General features: G+C 34.9%; 1 protein-coding gene across 2 annotated transcripts in view; it reads right to left on the reverse strand.

The window, feature by feature from the left end:
* LOC127727928 (uridine phosphorylase 1-like) overlaps nucleotides 1-24,241 on the reverse strand; it is a 163,077-nt gene that overhangs the window by 17,716 nt on the left and 121,120 nt on the right. For both annotated transcript variants that reach the window (XM_052235085.1, XM_052235084.1), the window contains exons 4-5: nucleotides 19,863-19,977; nucleotides 191-261 (exon numbers count right to left, since the gene is read on the reverse strand). In XM_052235085.1, coding sequence (XP_052091045.1) covers nucleotides 191-261; nucleotides 19,863-19,977 — 186 coding nt within the window. The remainder of the gene's footprint in view (nucleotides 1-190; nucleotides 262-19,862; nucleotides 19,978-24,241) is intronic.

The raw sequence follows: 24,241 nt of genomic DNA on the forward strand, positions 1-24,241 counted from the left end.
GTCATAATTCATTTAAGTTACTCGTACTATCGCTGAACGGACTGAACCATCGTTGAACACCGTAACCATTGAACTCGAGCAAACTAAACCATCACACTGTACAGCATAACTATCATACTTAAACTTGATAATCGTTTAAAGAGTTTCAATCGATTTTTAGATTCCTAAAACTAGGCAGTAAAATAAATACCGTGGATAGGAATGGCTGGAATGCTCCATCGACTGCCTTCTCTGTCAATACAACAGTTCCTGGTTCTAAACCTGAAACAAAGTCAACAATTCATTCAAGCTAAATCAATTTTCAAGATAATAATTCCAAGTTATGATGTGTCAAATATTTAATCACAATCCAAATTCAAAGCTGTACTAAGCTGTAACTGTTCAGGGTTGGACGTCAGCGGTCGTATCAAGCTACGCCTTGCGGAGCATTTTATTTTTTTTACTTTGCCGCCTTTTAATGATAAGTTTTTTTATGTATCTGCTGTGAGTTCTGGGTTCTTGGAATTGAAATCACCCTTTTGGCGGACTAGCCAAACTAAGAGATTCTCCACATTGGCCATTGTACCAGAGGTAGAGGTAAACCTGGTCTTTAAAATGGCCCATAACACTTATATCCTAGATCTGTGCGAGTTTGTCAGCATACGATGGGGTTAATCCCGGAATGTTACTTAGACAAACTTAACTATTGTCGGCTGTCCAAACTAAGAGATTATCCTTGTGGGCCATTGTACTAGAGGTTGAGGTAAACATGGCCGTTAAAAATGGCCCATAGCACTTATGCCCTATACCCTTACGAATTTATCAGCATACGAAGGGGGATACCTCGGTATGTGACATAGACCAACTTAACTATTGCCGGGTGGCTGAACTAAGAGATTTTCTACGGTGGCCAGTGTACCAGAGGTAGAGAGAGGTAAACATAGCCTTTAAAACGGCACATAGCACTTATACCCTAGATCCAGTTTGTAAGCATATAGTTGGGGGTACCCTATATGTCACGTAGTCCCATTTTACTATTGCTGGCTGGACAAACTAAGAGATTATCCACGTGATCCTTGGAAACAGAGGTAGAGGTAGGAATGACCCATAGCAAAAACAACCTAGATGTTTCGTGTTTAGCTTCTCCCCACTTGAATGTTTTGATAACATTTTGAATGTGGAAGAGGTCAAGGGTAAGTTTGGAATGGCCAAGATTTTGACAACAAAAAAAACCGAATTATGGAACATTGCAAGTATTGGCTTTACTGGGTAACATAGGTTGGGGTGTACCCGGTATGTGACGTAATCCATCATATATTTTTTTATAATTATTGCCAGCTGGCCATACTAAGAGACTGTCCACATGAAAAAAAAATTAAAACAACACTTTATAAATTTCATGCGTCCGAAGCGCTTTTCTGGATTTACCTTCATCAGGAACACTAAAAGCCGAATATGTGAAAGCCAAGGATGTATAAGAACCGAAATGAAGAATGATACAAAAGTACGTAGTAGGAAAGTGTCGATTCTGACTTAACGAAATTATATTTGATTTTAATTTTTTTTCTAAATCTGTTCCCATGGATCTACTCAAATCAAAATCTCTTTTAGGGAAATATTGTGCCAAACTGTAATAAGCATCTAAATGAGATAAGTATTTAGTTGTTTGTGTTTTATCATAGTCCACCATATATGAATTATAAGCTTTACTATGTCTATGAGTCATCGTGGCAACTCCTGCTCTAGTTGATTTTTCAAATATAAGCATTATCAACGTGATTCTTCAGACTTTATCAGATTTCATAACTTGGTGTAGTTTTCAATTTTAACTCCTTTCCACTTTTTCTTTACTTGATCTATTTCATTACTAACACCACTTTTGTTAATGGTGTTTTTTATTTTTTATATTGATGTCATGTTATATTTACAAAAATTTCTTAACAAAAAAAATTTAATTTGAAATAAAAAAAACTTTCTGGGCATTCGCAAATCACTTCACTTTTTGCTCCTCCTTAAAATTTCCCTAAATTTTAATACAGTTGTTTGGATTATGACTTGTCTTTTTTCTTTCCAAACCAAGATCCTTAGTTTCTAACCAGTGAGTAAGAAAAATATTCCTGCTTTGACTTTATAGCCAATTTTAAACCGTTACTTATCATGTATGCCACTTTCAAGTCTGTCTACTTGTTACGCATTACTTACCCAGTACTTAAGCCAATACTTGCAATGTTCCCCATTTTGTTTTTTTTTATTGTCAAAATCTTGGTCATTCCAAACTTACCCTAGACCTCTTCCACATTCAAAATGTTATTAAAACATTCCAGTGGGGTGAAGCTAAACGATTTTATTCTTGGGCTTCCTCTCACAACACGGATTCCCTCGTAAATGTATCATCATCCTCCTCAACCATAGTTATGCTTTATCATGTTTATATTCCTTATTTTGATGCCATATTTTCATTATTGAGGTCTCTTTTTTATTTTGATGCCATATTTCAATTATGTGGTTAAATGTTTTTGGTCAATTTTGGTTTCGTGTAAAAAAAAAATTATTTAAAAAAAAAAAAAATCAAGTATAATTTTGTAAGTCAGAATCGACACTTTCCTACTACGTACTTTTGTACCATTCTTCATGTGGACAATCTCTTAGTATGGCCAGCTGGTAATGGTTACAAAAATATATGATGGATATGTTCACATACCGGGTAAACCCCATCCTATACTAACAAACGCATATAGGTCTAGGTTGCTTTTGCTATGGGTCATGCTTACCTCTACCTCTGGTTCCAAGGATCACGCAGATAATCTCTCAGTTTGTCCAGCCAGAAAGAGTAAAATGGGACTATGTGACATATAGGGTACCCCCAACTATATGCTGACAAACTGGTACGGATCTAGGGTATAAGTTCTATGTACCATTTAAAAGGCTATGTTTACTTCTACCTCTGGTACAATGGCCACCGTAGAGAATCTCTTAGTTTAGCCACCCGGCAATAGTTAAGTTGGTCTTTTTAACATACCGAGGTATCCCCCTTCGTATGCTGATAAACTCGTAAGGGTATAGGGCATAAGTGCTATGGGCCATTTTAACGGCTATGTTTACCTCAACCTCTAGTACATTGGTCCACATGGATAATCTCTTAGTTTGGACAGCCGGCAATAGTTAAGCTTGTCTAAGTAACATTCCGGGGTATCCCATCGTACGCTGACAAACTCGCACAGATCTAGGATATAAGTGTTATGGGCCATTTTAAAGTCCATGTTTACCTCTACCTCTGGTACAATGGCCAATGTGTTGAATCTCTTAGTTTGGCTAGTCCGCCAAAAGGGTGATTTCAATTCCAAGAACACAGAACTCACAGCAGATACATAAAAAAACTAGAGGCTCTAAAGAGTCTGTGTCGCTCACCTTGGTCTATGTGCATATTAAACAAAGGACACAGTTGGATTCATGACAAAATTGTGTTTTGGTGATGGTGATGTGTTTGTAGATCTTACTTTACTGAACATTCTTGCTCCTTACTATTATCTCTATCTATAATGAACTTGGCCCGGTAGTTACAGTGGAAAATACTTTGTAAAAATTTACAAAAATTTACAAAATTTATGAAAATTGTAAAAAATTGACTATAAAGGGCAATAACTCCTTAAGGGGTCAATTGACCATTTTGGTCATTTCGCCTTATTTGTAGATCTAACTTTGCTGTACATTATTGCTGTTTACAGTTTATCTCTTTCTATAATAATATTCAAGATAATAACCAAAAGCTGCAAAATTTTCTTAAAATTACCAATTCAGGGGCAGCAACCCAACAACGTGTTGCCTGATTGGTCTGAAAATTTCAGGGCAGATAGATCTTGACTTAATCAACAATTATATCCTCATCAGATTTGCTCTAAATGCTTTGGTTTCAGAGATATGAGCCAAAAACTGCATTTTACCCTATGTACTATTTTTTAGCCATGTCGGCCATCTAGGTTGGTTCGCGGGCGGGGTCATCGGACACATTTTTTAAACTAGATACCCTAATGATGATTGTGGACAAGTTTGGTTAAATTTGTCCTAGTAGTTTCAGAGGAGAAGATTTTTGTACAAAATTACAAAAATTTACGAAAAATGGTTAAAAATTTACTATAAAGGGCAATAACTCCTTAAGGGGTCAACTGACCATTTTGGTAAGTTGACTTATTTGTAGATCTTACTTTTCTGAACATTATTGCTGTTTACAGTGTATCTCTATCTATAATAATATTCAAGATAATAACCAAAAACGGCAAAATTTCCTTAAAATTACCAATTCAGGGGCAGCAACCCAACAACGGGTTGTCCGATTCATCTGAAAATTTCAGGGCAGATAGATCTTGACCTGATAAACAATTTACCCCACATCAGATTTGCTCTAAATGCTTTGGTTTCAGAGATATAAGCCAAAATCTACATTTTACCCCTATGTTCTATTTTTAGCCATGGCGGCCTCTTGGTTGGTTGGCCGGGTCACCGGACACATTTTTTAAACTAGATACCCCAATGATGATTGTGGCCAAGTTTGGTCAAATTTGGCCCAGTAGTTTCAGAGAAGAAGATTTTTGTAAAAGTTAACGACGACGGACAACGACGGACGACGACGACGGACGACGACGACGGACGACGGACGCCAAGTGATGAGAAAAGCTCACTTGGCCCTTTGGGCCAGGTGAGCTAATAAATGGGGAATGTGTCCAAGGGACTCAGATGATGCCCCCGCTTGCACATAACGTTATAAAGGGACATAACTCAGGAACTGTAAAAGTGACACTACCCAAATTTGTACTTGATCTGAGTTTTGTGGTAATAAGCATTCTTTATGAGTTTTATAACATTAAGTTGCAGCAAACTTAAGTTAGAGAACAGAAACAAATATTTTAGTAATTTATCCATTTGTAAAGGAGCATAACTCTAGAACTGTATAAGTTACACCACCAAAATTCAAACTTGATCTGTGTTTTGTGGTAATAAGCATTGTGTATAAGTTTCATAACATTTGGTTGAGGCAAACTTAAGTTAGAGAACGGAAACGAAAAATTCACCAAATTTTCCATTTGTAAAGGGGCATAACTCTAGAACAGTTAAAGTGACGCTACCAAAATTCAAGCTTGATCTGTGTTTTGTGGTAATAAGCATTGTGTATAAGCTTAATAAAGTTTGGTTGAGGCAAACTAAAGTTAGAGAACGGACACCAATTTTGGGACGTACGTACGTACGTACGTACAGACGGACAAGGGTAAAACTTAATGCCCCCTCCGCTACGGCGGGGGCATAAAAAGATATCATTAAAAGGCGACAAAGTAAAAAAAAAATTAAATGCCCCGTGGAACGCAGCTTGATATGACCGCAGAGGTCCAACCTTGAACAGTTGGGGCAAGTATGGACACTACATTCAAGCTTTGTACAGCTTTAAATTTGGATTGTGATTAAATATTTGACACGTCATAGGTTTCTGACACAGAATAATTGTGGTCAAAGAACTGAAAAATCTGAAATTGGACTTTTACCTATAATGGTCCAATATCCAAAATCTAAATACAAGGTTAGATTCAGCATATTAAAGAACCCCAACAATTCAATACTTTGAATTAAACCCCATTGAAATTGGTCAAGAAATAATCAATTTATACAAAGTATTACAAAGGTATTGTTTTGGCCACTTTTGCCTCAACCGTTAGGGTCATCACCCCAAAATCAATCCCAACCTTCCTTTTATGGTATAAAATCTTGTGGCACAATTAAATAGTAATCCATAGACTAATACTCAAGTTATTGTCCAGAAACCAAAAAATCCTAGTTTTTTGGCCCCATTTGGACCCGCAATTCCTTAACGATTTGGTCCGTGACCCCCAAAATCAATGCCAACCTTCCTTTTGAAGTATGGAACCTTGTGGTAAAATTTCTTAGAGATCCATACACTTATACACAAGTTATTGTCCTGAAACAAGAAAAATGCTTGTATTTTGCCCCTTTTTTACGCTTAATTACTAAACAGCTACGACAATAACCCCCAAAATCAAACCCAACCTTTCTATTGTAGTATGGAACCGTGTGGTAAAATTACATAGAGATTCATACACTCATACTCAAGTTATTATCTGCGAACCAGAAAAATGCTTGTTTTTTGCCCATGTTCGACCCTTAAATACTGAACAGCTACGACAATAACCCCCAAAATTAATCCCAACCTTCTTATTGTGGTATGGAACCTTGTACTACAATTTTATAGAGATCTATACACTTATTCAAGTTATTGTCTGCGAACCAAAATGTCTTCGGACTACAAAATGTCTTAGGAAGATGACGCAGACATAGCCATAGCATAATACTAGAGCATAAACCAGTACATATGCGCTAACAAGATTATTGCAAATCCACGAACCCGTCGAGAGCAGAAACTACTACATATGCGCTAACAAGGTTTTTGCAAATCCAAAGAACCCAGAGTCATGAAAATAAAAACTAGAGGCTCTAAAGAGCCTGTGTCGCTCACCTTGGTCTATGTGCATATTAAACAAAGGACACAGATGGATTCATGACAAAACTGTGTTTTGGTGATGGTGGTGTGTTTGTAGATCTTACTTTACTGAACATTCTTGCTGCTTACAATTATCTCTATCTATAATGAACTTGGTCCAGTAGTTATAGTGGAAAATATTTTGTAAAAATTTACAAAAATTTACAAAATTGATGAAAATTGTAAAAAATTTACTATAAAGGGCAATAACTCCTTAAGGGGTTAATTGACAATTTTGGTCATGTTGACTTATTTGTAGATCTTACTTTGCTGTATATTATTGCTGTTTACAGTTTATCTCTATCTATAATAATATTCAAGATAATAACCAAAAGCTGCAAAATTTTCTTAAAATTACCAATTCAGGGGCAGCAACCCAACAACGTGTTGCCTGATTGGTCTGAAAATTTTTAGGGCAGATAGATCTTGACACAATGAACAATTTTATCCCGTCAGATTTGCTCTAAATGCTTTGGTTTCAGAGATATAAGCCACAATCTACATTTTACCCCTATGTTCTATTTTTAGCCATGGCAGCCATCTAGGCTGGTTGGCCGGGTCACCGGACACATTTTTTAAACTAGATACCCTAATGATCATTGTGGACAAGTTTGGTTTAATTTGGCCCGGTTGTTTCAGAGGAGAAGATTTTTGTAAAAGTTAACGACGACGGACGACGACGACGACGGACGACGGACGCCAAGTGATGAGAAAAGCTCACTTGGCCCTTTGGGCCAGGTGAGCTAAAAAGGAAATCATTTAAAAGGTGCAACGTATAAAGTACAAATAAGGAACAAATAAGTAGCGAATACGTAACAGGGTATCAGTTCAGCGCAAAAAGTGGTACATATGTGCTTATAGCGTTGATTTAACTCCACTAAACTAGAACTAATACCAGAGGCAAGAAAATAAAAAAAAACAGAAATCATTCAAAAGGTGGAACGTATAAAAAGCGGATAAGGAACGAATGAGTAACGAATAAGTAACAGGGTAGCAGTGAACGCGAAAACGGCTACATACGCGCTAATAGGGAAATTTCACCTCTACGAACCACAAACTAACACCAGAGACAAGAAAAGAAAAGAAAGCATTGAAAAGGTGGAACGTATTAAAATCGAATATGGAACTAATAAGTAGCGAATAAGTAACAGGGTATCAGCCGAGCGCAGAAACTGGTACATATGCGCTAACAGTTAATTTAACTCCAATAAACTAGAACTAACACCAGAGACAAGAAATTAAAAGAAAAGAAAGCATGAAAAAGGTGCAACGTATAAAATTGAATATGAGACGAACAAGTAACAAGGTATCAGTTCAGCGCAAAAAAGGTAACATATTCGCTTAAAGGGTAATTTCACCTCTACGAACCACGAACTAACACCAGAGACAAAAAAATAAAAGAAAAGAAAATAAAGCATTAAAAAGATGCAACGTATAAAAAGCGAATAAGGAACGAAAAAGAAACAGAGAATAAGTCGAGCGCAGAAACGGGAACATACGCGCTAATAGGGTAATTTCACCACTACGAGCCAAGAACTAACACGAGAGACAAGAAAATATAAGAGAATTAAAAACCAATTGTTCTCTGAAGGTCTTTCCACCCGATACAATATACTTTGATGTCAAAAATAATAAAACTCGGTTAGAAATGTAATTTTCACTGCCAAATGATAGCTTTGTGTACGTTGAATTTATAAATACATGGTTTCTACACATTTTTGTTTGAAATAAGAGAGATAAGTTGTTACTTCCGGTTAGAAAAATGTCAAATTCGGTCTCATCTGATAGTTTACTTGACACTGATTCCAAAAATATATGGTTCTATGTACTTTTACATTAAATGAGTACAAATAAAATGCTTCGCTGGGGCGCAGCTTGATACGACCGCAGAGGTCGAACCCTGAACAGTTGGGGCAAGTATGGACACAACATTCAAGCTTGATACAGCTCTGAATTTGGATTGTTATTAAATATTTGACACAGAAAGAATGTGGTCTAAGAACTTGAATTTTTTTAATTTACCTATTATGGTCCAATGTCCAAAATCAAAATACATGGTTAGATTCAGCATATCAAAGAACCCCATATATTCAATTTTTGTTAAAATCAAACAAAGTTTAATTTTGGACCCCAACTTGGACAAACTTGAAAACTGGGCCCATAATCAAAAAATTTAAACACGTGTTTAGATTCAGCATATCAAAGAACCCCAAGAATTCAATTTTTGCTAAAATCAAACTAAGTTTAATTTTGGACCCTTTGGACCTTAATGTAGACCAATTTAAAAAACGGAACTTAAAATTAAAAATCTAAATACACGGTTAGATTTGGAATATCAAAGAACCCCAATAATTCAATTTCTGATGAAATCAAACAAAGCTTAAATTTGGACCCTTTTGGTCTCAATATGAACCAATTTGATAGCTGGGCCCAAAAATAAAAAATCTAAATTCATGGTTAGATTCAGCATATCAAAGAACCCCATATATTCAATTTTTGTTGAAATAAAAAAAAGTTTAATTTTGGACCCCAACTTGAACCAACTTGAAAACTGGGCCAATAATCAAAAATCTAAACACATGTTTAGATTCAGCATGTCAAAGAACCCCAAGAATTCAATTTTTGTTAAAATCAAACTAAGTTTAATTTTGGACCCTTTGGACCTCAATGAAGACCAATTTAAAAAACTGGACCCAAATTAAAAATCTAAAACCACGGTTAGATTTGGCATATCAAAGAACCCCAATAATTCAATTTTTGATGAAATCAAACAAAGTTTAATTTTGGACCCTTTTGACCTCAATATGAACCAATTTGATAGCGGGGCCCACAAATAAAAAATCTAAATACATGGTTAGATTCAGCATATCAAAGAACCTCATATATTCAATTTTTGTTGAAATCAAACAAAGTTTAATTTTGGACCCCAATTTGGACCAACTTGAAAACTGGGCCCATAATCAAAAATCTAAATACATGTTTACATTCAGCATATCAAAGAACCCCATATATTCAATTTTTGTTGAAATCAAACAAAGTTTAAATACTGGACCCTATCTTGGACCAACTTGAAAACTGGGCCCATAATCAAAAATCTAAACACATGTTTAGATTCAGCATATCAAAGAACCCCAAGAATTCAATTTTTGTTAAAATCAAACTAAGTTTAATTTTGGACCCTTTGGACCTTAATGTAGACCAATTTAAACAAGAGTGCACACGCTGAAATGTCTCGCCTTCTTTACTAATCATTGATATTATGTTGATAGTCCTAAATATAAAGCTTTATTACAACTGTCACATAAACTTAACATTAACCAAGTAAACTAAACATTGACCAATGAACCATGAAAATGAGGTCAAGGTCAGATGAACCATGCTAGGCAGGCATGTACAGCTAACAATTCTTCCATACAACAAATATAGTTGACCTATTGCTTATAGTTTAAGAAAAACAGACGAAAACACAAAAACTTAACACTGAGCAATGAACCTTGAAAATGAGGTCAAGGTCAAATAAAACCTGCGTGACTGACATATAGATCATAAAATATTTCCATACACCAAATATAGTTGAACTATTGCATATAGTATTAGAAAAAAAGACCAAAACTCAAAAACTTAACTTTGACCACTGAACCATGAAAATGAGGTCAAGGTAAGATGACACCTGCCAGCTAGACATGTACACCTTACAATCATTCCATACACCAAATATAGCTGACCTATTGCATGCAGTATTAGAAAGAAAGACCAAAACTCAAAAACTTAACTTTGACCACTGAACCATGAAAATGAGGTCAAGGTCAGATGACACCTGCCAGCTAGACATGTACACCTTACAATCATTCCATACACCAAATATAGTAGACCTATTGCATACAGTATAAGAAAAACAGACCAAAACACAAAAACTTAACTATAACCACTGAACCATGAAAATGAGGTCAAGGTCAGATGACACCTGCCAGTTGGACATGTACACCGTACAGTCCTTCCATACACCGAATATACTAGACCTATTGCTTATAGTATCTGAGATATGGACTTGACCACGAAAACTTAACCTTGTTCACTGATCCATGAAATGAGGTCGAGGTCAAGTGAAAACTGTCTGACGGGCATGAGGACCTTGCAAGGTACGCACATACCAAATATAGTTATCCTATTACTTATAATAAGAGAGAATTTAACATTACAAAAAATCTGAACTTTTTTTTCAAGTAGTCACTGAACCATGAAAATGAGGTCAAGGACATTGGACATGTGACTGATGGAAACTTCGTAACATGAGGCATCCATATACAAAGTATGAAGCATCCAGGTCTTCCATCTTCTAAAATATAAAGCTTTTAAGAAGTTAGCTAACGCCGCCGCCGCCGCCGCCGCCGCCGCCGTAGCCGCCGCCGCCGCCGGATCGCTATCCCTATGTCGAGCTTTCTGCGACAAAAGTCGAAGGCTCGACAAAAACAGGACCCAAAATTAAAAATCTAAATACACAGTTAGATTTGGCATATCAAAGAACCCCAATAATTCAATTTCTGATGAAATCAAACAAAGTTTAATTTTGGACCCTTTAGACCTCAATAATAACCAATTTGATAACGGGGTCCACAAATAAAAATCTAAATACATGGTTAGATTCAGCATATCAAAGAACCCCATATATTCAATTTTTGTTGAAATCAAACAAAGTTTAATTTTGGACCCCAATTTGGACCAACTTGAAAACTGGGCCAAATATCAAAAATCTAAATACATGTTTAAATTCAGCATATCAAAGAACCTCATATATTCAATTTTTGCTAAAATCAAACAAAGTTTAATTTTGGACCCTTTGGACCTTAATGTAGACCAATTTGAAAACTGGACCCAAAATTAAAAATCTAAATACACTGTTAGATTTGGCATAACAAATAAATGAATGTGATCAAAGATTTTACAAATCTAATGTGCCATACTGTGCAATTAAAGATTACTTCTTGAAATTTTTCAATATTTGAAATTTGAAAAAAAAATAATTTTTGAAGAATAATTCTTTTTAATTTCTGAAATCTGAAATGAGAAAAAATTGACCCCCCACAATTTCTTTTTATCCCCCCCCCCCTTTTTTCCCCCAAAAAATTCTTTCCCTCAAGATATGGTCATAATCTCAATTCAAATTTCCAATGGAGTTGGCAACCATAATTACCCATTTAAATTTACCATAGTGCTAACTTAATCTATTTTATAATAGAATTAAAAATATAGTGTCAAATCTTTCATATGGATTTTTTTGTAAAAAAAAAAAGATGCAACATTTGCAGATATTTTTACTGGTCTTCCTTTATAAATATGCATTTCTTTAAACATAATTTAAAAGCAGTGTAAGGGAAGTAACCAAAACGTTGTATTTGGATTACCTCCCTTACACTGTTTTAAATTATCTTTATTGTTCATTAACCATTACTTTATACATAATTTAAAAGCAGTGTAAGGGAGATAATTTCAATGATGTATTTGATTTATCTCCCTTACACTGCTTTAAATTATGTTTTGTACTAAAGTATTTGTCCATTAACCAGGACAACCTTGTAGTTCCCCCTTTTTTGCCCCTAATTCCTAAACGGTTTGAGCCATAACCCCCCAAAGCAAATCCTAACCATCCCTTTGTGGTATGGAAACTTGTAGTATAATTTCAGAGAGATCCATACACCGTTCCACAGTTATTGTCTGGAAACTACAAAATGCTTATTTTTGGCCCCTTTTTGGCCCCTAATTCCTTAACTGTTGGTACCATAACCCCCAAAATCAATCCCAACCTTCCTTTTGTGGTATTTAACCTTATGGTCAAATTTCAAAAAGATCCATTCACTTAAACTAAAGTTAGAGTGCGAAAACCAATGTGTCTTCGGACGACGACGACGCCAACGTCATACCAATATACGACCACAAAATTTTTTTGCGGTCGTATAAAAATGGCTACTTCCGGTTTACAAAAGGTCATTTCCAGTTGATTTCTTCAAGGTCATATGACTTGCAACTTAATGCACCAAGTCCCATAAGTTTATTATGTATAAATTAAAAGTTAAAGCAAAGGTCAAAATCTAGAACGTCAAATTAAACTTTGACCTTGACCCCAATTTCAAGGTCATGAAACAAGGGTCTCAAATCAAAAGACTCTAGGCCTCTACTATATATTGTTAATGAGTTATATTACCATACTACTAATATTAGATATAAAAGGGGCGTAAACTCCTATTAAATGTCTACGTACCCTTTCAACTAAAATTTATGTGTTACGACATGTCGCAACTAACAATTCTGTAAAAATATTTTGTCGATATCTTACAAGATTTCTGAAAATTAATGATAACAAGACTAAAACAAAATTTTGAACATGACCTTGACCTTTGACCTTGACCTCATTTTCATTTTTATGGACCAAGGACCTCAAATCAAAAGACCCTAGGCCTCTATCACTTATGGTTTTCCAGTTACATATACATTTCACTTATATCAAATACAAAAGGGGAAATAACTCTCATGTGGAATCTCTATACGGCTTCGGGCAAAATTAAACGAAACATCCTGAGGATATAACGAGCAATTTTGGAAAAATAAATTTGTCGGTTTCTTGTACGGTTGCGAAGTTTTAGAAATAACAAGAAAAACAATGTTTCGGGGAGATAACTCTTATATGGAAAAGTATTCGGTTACGTAGTGTCAGTTACAAAAGCGTAATAACTGTTCGATATCAAATTCCAAATATCTAAGCAACATCTTGCGAAACAACAAAACAGCGAAGGAAAAAAAATAGGAGGAAGAAAAAAACAAAAAGAAACCAATTGTTCAGAGAACAATTGAAGGTCTTTCCACCTCGATAATAAAGAGTGGAATTTAAATAAAATGCTCCGCTGGGCGCAGCTTGATACGACCGCAGAGGTCGAACCCTGAACAGTGGGTACAAGTATGGACACAACATTCAAGCTTGATACAGCTCGATTTGGATTGTGATTAAATATTTGACACAGCATAGGTTTCTGACACAGAATGAATGTGTTCTAAGAACTTAGAATTTTTAATTTACCTATTATGGTCCAATATCCAAAATCTAAATACATGGTTAGAATCAGCACATCAAAGAATCCAAAGAATTCAATTTTTGATGAAATCAAACAAAGTTTAATTTTGGACCCTTTTGACCTCAATGTGGACCAATTTGATAACGGGGCCCAAAAATCAAAATACATGGTTAGATTCAGCATATCAAAGAACCCCATATATTCAATTTTTGTTGAAATCAAACAAAGTTTAATTTTGGAACCCAACTTGGACCAACTTGAAAACTGGGCCGATAATCAAAATCTAAACACATGTTTTGATTCCGCATATCAAAGAACCCCAAGAATTCAATTTTTATTAAAATCAAACTAAGTTTAATTTTGGACCCTTTGGACCTTAATGTAGACCAATTTAAAAAAAACGGGACCCAAAATTAAAAATCTAAATACACGGTTAGATTTGGCATATCAAAGAACCCCAATAATTCAATTTCTGATGAAATCAAACAAAAGTTTAATTTTGGACCCTTTTGACCTCAATATGAACCAATTTGATAGCGGGGCCCACAAATAAAAAATCTAAATACATGGTTAGATTCAGCATATCAAAGAACCCCATATATTCAATTTTTGTTGAAATCAAACAAAGTTTAATTTTGGACCCCAATTTGGACCAACTTGAAAACTGGACCCAAAATCAAAAATCTAAATAAATGTTTAGATTCAGCATATCAAAGAACCCCATTTTTGTTAAAATCAAACTAAGTTTAATTTTGGACCCTTTGGACCTTAATGTAGACCAATTTGAAAACTGGACCCAAAATTAAAAATCTAAATACACGGTTAGATTCGGCATAACAAATAAATAAATGTGGTCAAAGATTTTACAAATCTAATGTGCCATACTGTGCAATTAAAGATTACTTCTTGAAATTTTTCAATATTTGAGATTTGAAAAAAAAAATAATATTTGAAGAATAATTCTTTTTAATTTCTGAAATCTGAAATGAGAAAAATATTGTATTTGATTTATCTCCCTTGCACTGCTTTAAATTATGTTTTGTACTAAAGTATTTGTCCATTAACCAGGACAACCTTGTTTTTCCTCCTTTTTTGCCCCTAATTCCTAAACGGTTTGAGCAATAACCCCCCCAAAGCAAATCCTAACCATCCCTTTGTGGTATAATTTCAGAGAGATCCATACACCGTTCCAGAAGTTATTGTCTGGAAACTAGAAAATGCTTATTTTCGGCCCCATTTTGGCCCCTAATTCCTTAACTGTTAGTACCATAACCCCCAAAATCAATCCCAACCTTCCTTTTGTGGTATTGAACCTTTTGGTAAAATTTCATAGAGATCCATTCACTTAAACTAAAGTTAGAGTGCGAAAACCAGTGTGTCTTCGGACGACGACGACGACGACAACGTCATACCAATACATGTATACGACCCCAAAATTTTTTGCGGTCGTATAAAAAGGTGTTGGAAAATGTCACTCCTGGTTCATGTAATTTGTTACTTCAAACTGATATTAAAAAATAAGAATTCTAGGTACTCTTTCATAGTATTAGTCTGAAATAGGCTACTTCCGGTTAAAATACGGTCATTTCCGGTTGACCTGATAAATGGTGAAATGTCTACAACCAAATGCAGAAGACTTAATTGTTTTATAATGAACCAGTAAGATCTTTTAGCAAAGGTCAAAATCCAGAACGTCAAATTGACCTTTGACCTTGACCTCAATTTCAAGGTCATAGGTCAGTGATCTCAAATCGATAGAACCCAGGTCATTCACTTGTATGGTTGCGGAGTAATACTGATTTCAAATACATAAGGGGGGAAAACTCCTATAAGGGTTGACCAAAACACTTCGACTTAAATGGGTTGGAGTTGCGCCCTATCGTAAACAATTATGTGGCAAACACATTATATCATTAACTGTTACGGTTTCTTTTGAATAAAGATAACAAGCAAAATTTAAAATTTAGAACATGACGTTGACCTTTGACCTTGACCTCAATTTCCTCCAAATGGACCAAGGACTTCATATCAAAAGACTTTAGGCCTCTATGACTTATAATGTATGAATTTATTCAACATATCACCTATGTTAAATTTTCAAAGGGAAATAACTCCCATAAGGTGTCATCCGATCACATCAGTTAAACTTAACCAAAACATTCTAAAGAGTAGACGAACAATTTGGTGAAAACAGTTTGTTGAAATCTTTTACGGTTTCAGAAAAATAAAGATAACAAGAAAAAGGGGACGTGGGGAGATAACTCCTATAAGAATAAGTGTTCGGTTACACAGGGTGAGTTTTGAAATCCCTATCACTGTACGACATCATTGGCCAAAAATCCTTTCGATATGTTGTAAAACAAAAAAAGCATCTCAGACGGCAGAAGAAAAAAAATAATCAGAACAAAAGCAATAGGTCTTTCCACGCAAAAACACCAGAGACACGAAAATAAGGCAGTAAAAATGTGCAACATATAAACATCGAATAAGGAACAAATAAGTAGCGAATAAGTAACAGGTTATCAGTCGAGCACAAAAAACGAGTACCTACGCGCTAAAAGGGTAATTTCACCTCTACAAACCAAGAACTATTAACAGAGATAAGAAAATAAAGCATTAAAAGGGGAAAACATCAAAATCGATTAAGGAACGAATAAGTAACGAATAAGGAATAAGGTACAAGTAACGTATAGGTAACGAATAAGGAATAAGGAATAAGGAATAAGTAACGAATAAGGAATAAGGAATAAGTAACCAACTTGACGAAAAATAATTGGATTCCCGAGAAAGCTGAGTTGCTATTGACGTGTAGCGACTATATATATATATGCATTGTTCAGTCATTTCATTATTATATCAACGACTGAAATGATCTTAAAACAACTTTAGATTGAAATACCACTCGAAATAAACCCGAACTTGTTCAAACGGACTTTTAACTCATTCCGGTTATCAATCGGTTGACTGCCCATAATGCAAAATGCAACTCTATCGAAAGTTTTGAAAACAAACAAAAAACAATATTCGCTTCTTTCCTGTCCAGTTTTGATTAATTACAATAAAAATAAAATGCTCCGCGGGGCGAACCCTGAACAGGGGAAAGTATGGACACTACATTCAAGCTTTACATAGCTCTGAATTTGGATTGTGATTAAACATTTGAGACAGCATAGGTTTCTGACACAGAATGAATGTGGCCAAAGAACTGAGAAATTTGAAATTAAATTTTTACCTATTATTGTCCATATCCAAAGTCTAAATACACGGTTAGATTCAGCATATCCAAATACACCAAGAACTTAATTTATTTATTTATTAATGTACTTTTGTTTAAATGCTTCATAAAGGAATTTAGTTTAAGCTCTAATTGGTAGGAAACCTTTTATTAAGATCTACAACAGGAATTCTGTTTTAAAACACCTGTCTGGGTTCTACCACAGGTTACTGCATTTTTCACCTGTCTGGGTTTTACCACAGAATTCAAGAATTTTTACCTGTCTGGGTTCTACATTGTTTTGTAGTACAGGTTACAGCTTTTTTTCATCTGTCTAGGTTCTACCACAGGTTCTAATAAAGTGTTCACCTGTCCAGGTTCTACTACAGGTTCTTAGAATTGTTTCACCGGTCTGGCTTCTACTACAGGTTTTTATGAACAAAAAGCATCATCTAAATTGTACCACAGGTGCATAATTTAGGCAATTAATTTTTAATAAAAAAATAAGTTGAGTAGGTAGTGTTTTTGAGTTGAACTATTTTAATTATTATTATTGTAATTTTAATGGGTAGCCCCCTAGAAAGTTATGTCATGTCTATTCTAATTTCCAATGGAATTTTCCACCATTGGAAATCATTTAAATGCATGTTAACAATCATAAAATAGAACAATGCGTAAACAATAACCACTAAAATTAAAATATCTGAATCAGCAAGATGACAGCATATCACCTCAAAGATATGACATAAATTATAAGCTAAAACATTGAAAGGGAGGTAACTCTTAATGTAAAAAAACCAAACAAACAAATGAATTTGATCAAATATAAGCAATTCATAAATAGCAAAAACCCTTCCGTCCAATTTTGGTTGAATTCAAACAAAGTTTAATTTTGGACCTATGGACCCTGATTTGGACCAGTTTGAAAAATGATCCCAAAATCCAAAATCACAATACATTATTAGATTCAGCATATTGAAATCAATCATAGTTTAATTTTGGACCCACTTGAAAAAACTGCCCAAAATAAAATAAATACACGGTGAGATTTAGCATATCAAAGAACCCCAATATTTAAGATTATTCAAACCCCATTGAAATTGGTCAGAAATAAGCAATTCAAACAAAGTTTAAAAGGTTACTTGTTTTTTACCCCTTTTTGGACCCTAATTCATAAGTGGATCCCCCAAATTCAATCCAACCTTCCTTTTGAGGTATGGAACCTTGTGGTACAATTTCATACAAATCCCTACACGTATACCCAAGTTATTGTCTGAAATGTATTCGGACGACGACAACGACATCGCAAACCCAAAATACGGCCGCAATTTTTTGCGGATGTATAAAAACTCAATAAGAAAAATCCAACTTTTCTGGATTTCGATGATTATGTATTTACCCCGATGTAGAAACGAAATATATATACATCCTTTCTTTTCTACGGCCATTGTGTGATACCAGTAAAGGCACTGCCTTTAAAAATGTAATTTAGTACCGCCATTAACCAAGGAACATTTCCCAGCCTTCGGGTTTTGACTATCTGTAACGGTTTCTTCGTGTAGCCCATAATAATGATCTTCCTAATCATAGTACAGGTAGGTTTGAATCGAAGATGTAAAATGTTAAATGAAACCAAATTGCTAAAGATAGAACCAATCATGGATTCTAAAAATTCTTAAAACTGATAATACATGTATCTGACGAATAAATAGAAATATAAATAGCCCGTAAAGTTATTTCCATAACAAAATAAACATCATTCGCGAGTCTGAGATTGTAGCAATCTGAGGACATGAAAACAGATAATAGCTTCAAGTCCAAATGAAAGTTTAACATGAGCATTGGGTGAGGGAGGAAATGGTCGCTCTCGATGGTAGAGTAAGAGTGGGGATAACAATCCACCCTTAACTTTTAACCAAATAATTAAAAAGATTAAACATATTTGGTTTTATAATCCTTTAAAGTCATTAACGTCCAGTGGCACTAATTTCATGCATATTCAAGACGACAAACTATAACAATTTAATATAATAGGTAGGTTCTGCAAGGTGTGACGATAGGAGAAAGGCGAGAAATTTGGACTGCCACTGGTCATGCTGGAAAAAAGTGGTATGTTGGATAGGGGCAGACATTTTGCCTTGCAACATGTCACGTACCGACCCCTTATAGAGTTGTTGCATGGGTTCTTTAATGTGAGCGAAATGTATGTAACCTTGGGGTGGTTTGTAATTGAAGTCGAATGTTGCACCTTAATAGACCCTTTTTGTAAATGAAATAAATACAGCATGTGCATTTGCATCAGCGGAAGGGCAATTGAATGTACAGGTGCATATACCATTATAAAAAACCTAATATAAATCTATATAGAATAGTTGTACTATATAGGACATTTGTTAACAACTAGATGGTGCAATAAAGAATTTGTTAATGTTAAAAAAAAACATTTTAACACCTAAATCTACTGCATTAATATAGCATTCAACACAAAATTACATCTACCGACACATGGAAATTGAAAAAATCGAGGGTACGTTTTAAAACTAATTCCAAATGTGAACAAGAAATCAGTCTATTCAATCTTAGTGAAACAATTGAATATAATTTGGTGGCTCTATTTCAGCAATTCTAGAAAAAGAAACCACAGCTAATGAATAGGCCGACGGTACAGCAGTGATTTGAACAAGTTAAGCAACCATGTGTATCTCGTTACAGAAAGTGTTTTGGAATTGAACAGTTCTTCTGTGGTAGCTTACTAGGTTTGCTTCAAAAAAGCGATCATTGTGGACTAGATTTTATATTAAGATGCTATACTTTGAGCCCGAAGAGTACACGACTGAAAGGTGAAACTACCTAAAGGGGTTTTACATAAAGATGGTAGAGAATCGAAGTTATGACTTGAAGAAATAACTTATAGACATAAATCAGAATCTCAAGATATTGAAGTTTAAGAAAATTTAATGTCCAACCCAAAACCATATACATATGCATTTATATAGCATTCAACACAGAATTACATCTACCAACAGCAAATAAATATACATATCTCTCCACATAATATACCTACCTACTCCGCCACAAGTTCCTATTCTGAAGAATGTGACATCAGTACATTTAGCATAATGTACAAGCTTTAATATTTCGTTGAACACCACCGACAAAGAAGGGATTCCAATTCCGTGCTGAAAATAAATCTTACTAAATGAACATGATAATAGAACAAGTAAAAATTCTCTAAAATATACTCATTTTAACACTGTTTCGTATCCATCTTTTACTTTATATATTTCTTTTCGTTTGACTTCAGGAAGGATTTCCCCTGCGTTAAATATAATTAAATATATTCAAAACTGGTTAGAGAAGTTGTAAAACGGGTTATTGTTATTTTGGATTTGGATATATTGGTTATATATGCACGCGAAATCCTTTGGCGGTTTAAAGGGCTGGGTTCCGTTATATTATATAAAGAAATTGTTGAGCTGTCAGTTCATCGAAGGTGCTCACAGTAAGTACAACGTACAGTTTACCGTTTATTGTCATATTGATGAACATAGATCATATAGAGTTTATTAATAAGTTCATTAACATATAATGATGTGTTGGACAATTTTGGTGTATGAAAATCTCAATTTGAATATTGTTATTAAATTATTTTAGATTATTATGTTATTAAATATTGTTTGCAATAGAAAAGAACAAGTTACTGCGAGCAACCAACCCTACATTAGAGTTTTGTCGTATTTATACGAAGGAATTTAGTAAAGAAATACTTTAAATTCGGACGAGGAGGCGAGCGAGAATTTAAGTTTTTTTTTTTTCAACGGCATTTGTAAAATTTAGTGGCAGGGCGTTAGCACGGGTGTCATTCGGTATATCGAGAGAAATGATCGTGAAAGAATAACTAACGGTGGTCAAGCATTGCAATCGGATAGTGAAAGATCTGCGACTCTTTTCACAAAAAATCTTAAGAATGAAAATACTCGTAAGTCATACACATTTCAGTATAACTTACGATCAATTTTAATCGTAAGATTTTTTGTGAAAAGAGTCGCTGGTATCGGATCGTGAATGCAATTAAGTGTAATTCTACTTCAAAATCTTTGAACAAATCTACTGTAGTTCCAAAAGGTGGAACAAATTAGAAAAAAAATATGTCTGTCAAAATGATTCAACTTCCTTAATAAAACTGTGCACTTAGTTGACGAAAAAATGCAGTACTTTTTAAGAAAACACAAAAGGCGACACACAATCCTATGAGAATCATTAAGAAAAAAATTCACGTTTTGTATAAATAATGGTCACATTCCAATATATCATGATATATTTGAAACTTAATCTTTATGTGTCAGATAGTCCAGTAAAATATATGTATATTATTACTTGAAAAAGTTTATATTAATTTTGAAAATGTATATTTTTGTTGATTTTTTATCAAAATTGATCGTGAAAGATCATTCAACGCATTATTTTGATCGTGAAAGATCATTCAACGCATTATTTTGATCGTGAAAGACAATGCGTGACCAGACTCAATGATCAGAAAACAACATTTGTTTTACCAATTGATATACTTGTAATTGGTTGAAGTGTGTAATTTCTTTCTCAGAACGTAAATTATTGCTTTAATTTTTGTTGGTGATATAAATATCTTTACCCATATTTTGACCCGTTTTCATTCAAGAGGCACTGCCACGCGTAACTAGGCAGTTAAGATAATAAGACCTCCAGGAGCGTAAATGGTCGAAAAGTAAATACCTTTGTATATATAATGCGTAATGCATTCACAAATGAGTGAAGCGAGAGGGGTTTTCCCCTGGAAATATCTCAATGTGTAATTTTGTTTGTTTTCGTAAGGGTTATGGAGACGTATAAGAACCCTGCCACGTCCACTCTGTGTTTTTGTTACTTGTTTTTGCTATGTATCGATAAGATGAGTTAGGCCCTTTTCAACTGAATTTTATAGTTTGTTCATTTGTTGTACTGTTACACCACTGACCCTGGTTAAGGGCAGTGTAATTCAGTGGTTGCCGTTTGTTGCTGTATATCATATTTGTTTTTCGTTCATTATTTTGTACATAAGTCAGGGCCGTTAGTTTTCTCGTTTGAATTGTTTAACATTTGTCATTTCGTGGCCTTTAAAAGCTGCATGGGTTGTTCTCATTGTTGAAGGCTGTACGGTGATCTATAGTTGTTAAATTCTGTGTCATTTGGTCTCTTGTGGATAGTTATCTCATTTGGCAATCATACTACATCTTCTTATTTTTATATTAGATCAAATAAGCTATATCATTTAATTTTACACACATGTGTATTGAAAATGTTCTTTCCATCAACAATACAAACTTTTTTTTTGGTCCCATTAATAGTCTTGAACAAGAGATTACAGACACCACATATACAGCTTCATCTGCATCATTTTATACATGTATATACCCCGAATTTGACTACAGCGGTCATCTCAATACCAGAGTCTATGACAAACGAGATGATTTCAATTTTGAAAATTATAAAATTTCCTCATCTTACCAGCGATTTACCAACTTCATCCGCGTATGAAGTATACATTTCTCAACTCATACGATTTTCAGGTGATTGCAGCAGATACTCAGAGTTTGTAAAACATTATCAGTGCCCGAGCAAACAATTAATGAGCCAGGGTTTTAGGTGTTGACTCTGTGTAGCATTTTATCTACTTTACTTTTTATCTTTATTTGTCTTTGTACTACTAGCATTATGTTCCATTTGACCGTATGCCTCTTGACGTGGTTCGGTATATTGTGGATGATTCATTTATTTTCGTTGGTACCAATTTTCGTGGATTTAGAAAAACTTGCATGTTCGTGGATATTTAATTTCGTTGTTTTGGCAAAGACTGCATACATGCCTTTATAAAATTTGTAATTCGTTGAAAATTTAAATTCGTGGTTCCCCTGTTCACACGAAATCCACGACAATTGGTATCCAATGAATAATAATGAATCCACAGTATGTGCTTTCAGGTTTTTGACTTTTGGCGTTCTTTATGTGGATGTGTCCAGAGATGCTATAAGGACACACGAGGTTTTTTATAATGTAGTTTCACTATACCCTTGTACTTATATTTTAATTTTTATGCATTTTATCGGGAAAGTGTATATGTCATTATGTGAGGAGCCCCTTACGTAGCCCCTTAAGTGCCAAGTAAATAGAAATATTTTCGTTTGCCGAAGATTTAATCTGGTGCGCACTAGTTTGAAAAATCGTGCACACGACATTTGAAAACTGGTGCGCATTATTTTCAATAACTGGTGCGCCCGACATCCAAACAAGTGCGCACGAGTTTTAAAGTCATGCACACCAATTTGAAAGTCGTGCGTGCCAGTTTGAAAGTCATGCACACCAGTTTAAAAGTCATGCACAGATGTCTGAAAGTCATGCGCACAAGTTTGAAAGTCGTGTGTACAAGATAAAAAGTCGTGCGCGCCATTTCTTGAAAGTCTTGAACACCATTTTTGAAAGTCGTGCACGCCAGTATAAAAGTCGTGCGCGCCATTTTTGTAGTCATGCGCACCAGTTTCAAAGTCATGTGCACCAGTTCTTTAAGGTCCTGAACACCATTTTTGAAAGTTGCGAGCACGAGTTTGAAAGTCATGCGCGCTAGTTTGAGAGTCATGCGCACAATTTTGAAAGTCGTGCGCACGAGTTTTCAAACTGGTGCGTGCCAGATTAAATCTCCGGCAAACGAACATATTCATATTCATATTTATGACACCTAAGGGGCTCCGTAATTACGCTTTACTATACTGGCTGTATTATCAACTACAAAATCTTTTTTGTTGGCGTGTTTGATTTAATTGTAAGTGTGTTTTAATTTAATAACACTTTTAGATATTTAGATGATACATTGGCTCTCAATAATGACGACTTAAGTATATCCCCGTAAGAGATTTATCCTGCCGAACTGACTTTAAATTAAAGAACCTTAGTGAGCGCGCTCACATACCCCATGTCCCCACATTGTCACTGGAGAAATAAAATAACTGTAAGAAAAAAAAATTGTATAAGAAAAAAAATTGAATCATAATTTCCTGTCGAAATGCACATCTACATAGTATGTCCTTATTATCTACAAAGTTTCATGAAATTCTGTTGTGTGGTTTCAGAGGAGTTTCGATGACAAACTGTTGCAGAGGTATATTGAAGCAAATAAGTTCAAAGGGGCGTAACTCCTAGAAAAAAAATTGAATCATAATTTCCTGTCGATATGCACATCTACCTAGTATGTCCTTATTATCTACAAAGTTTCATGAAATTCTGTTGTGCGATGACAAGAAACAGGACTGACGGACTGACGGACGGACAGACGGACGGGCGGACAGACGGACGGACAGACGGACGGACGGACGGACGGACGGACGGACGGACGGACGGACGGGTCAAAAACATTATACCCTCCGCAACTCGTTG

Source organism: Mytilus californianus, unplaced genomic scaffold, assembly GCF_021869535.1.
Source record: "Mytilus californianus isolate M0D057914Y unplaced genomic scaffold, xbMytCali1.0.p SCAF_2, whole genome shotgun sequence".
NCBI lineage: Eukaryota > Metazoa > Mollusca > Bivalvia > Mytilida > Mytilidae > Mytilus > Mytilus californianus.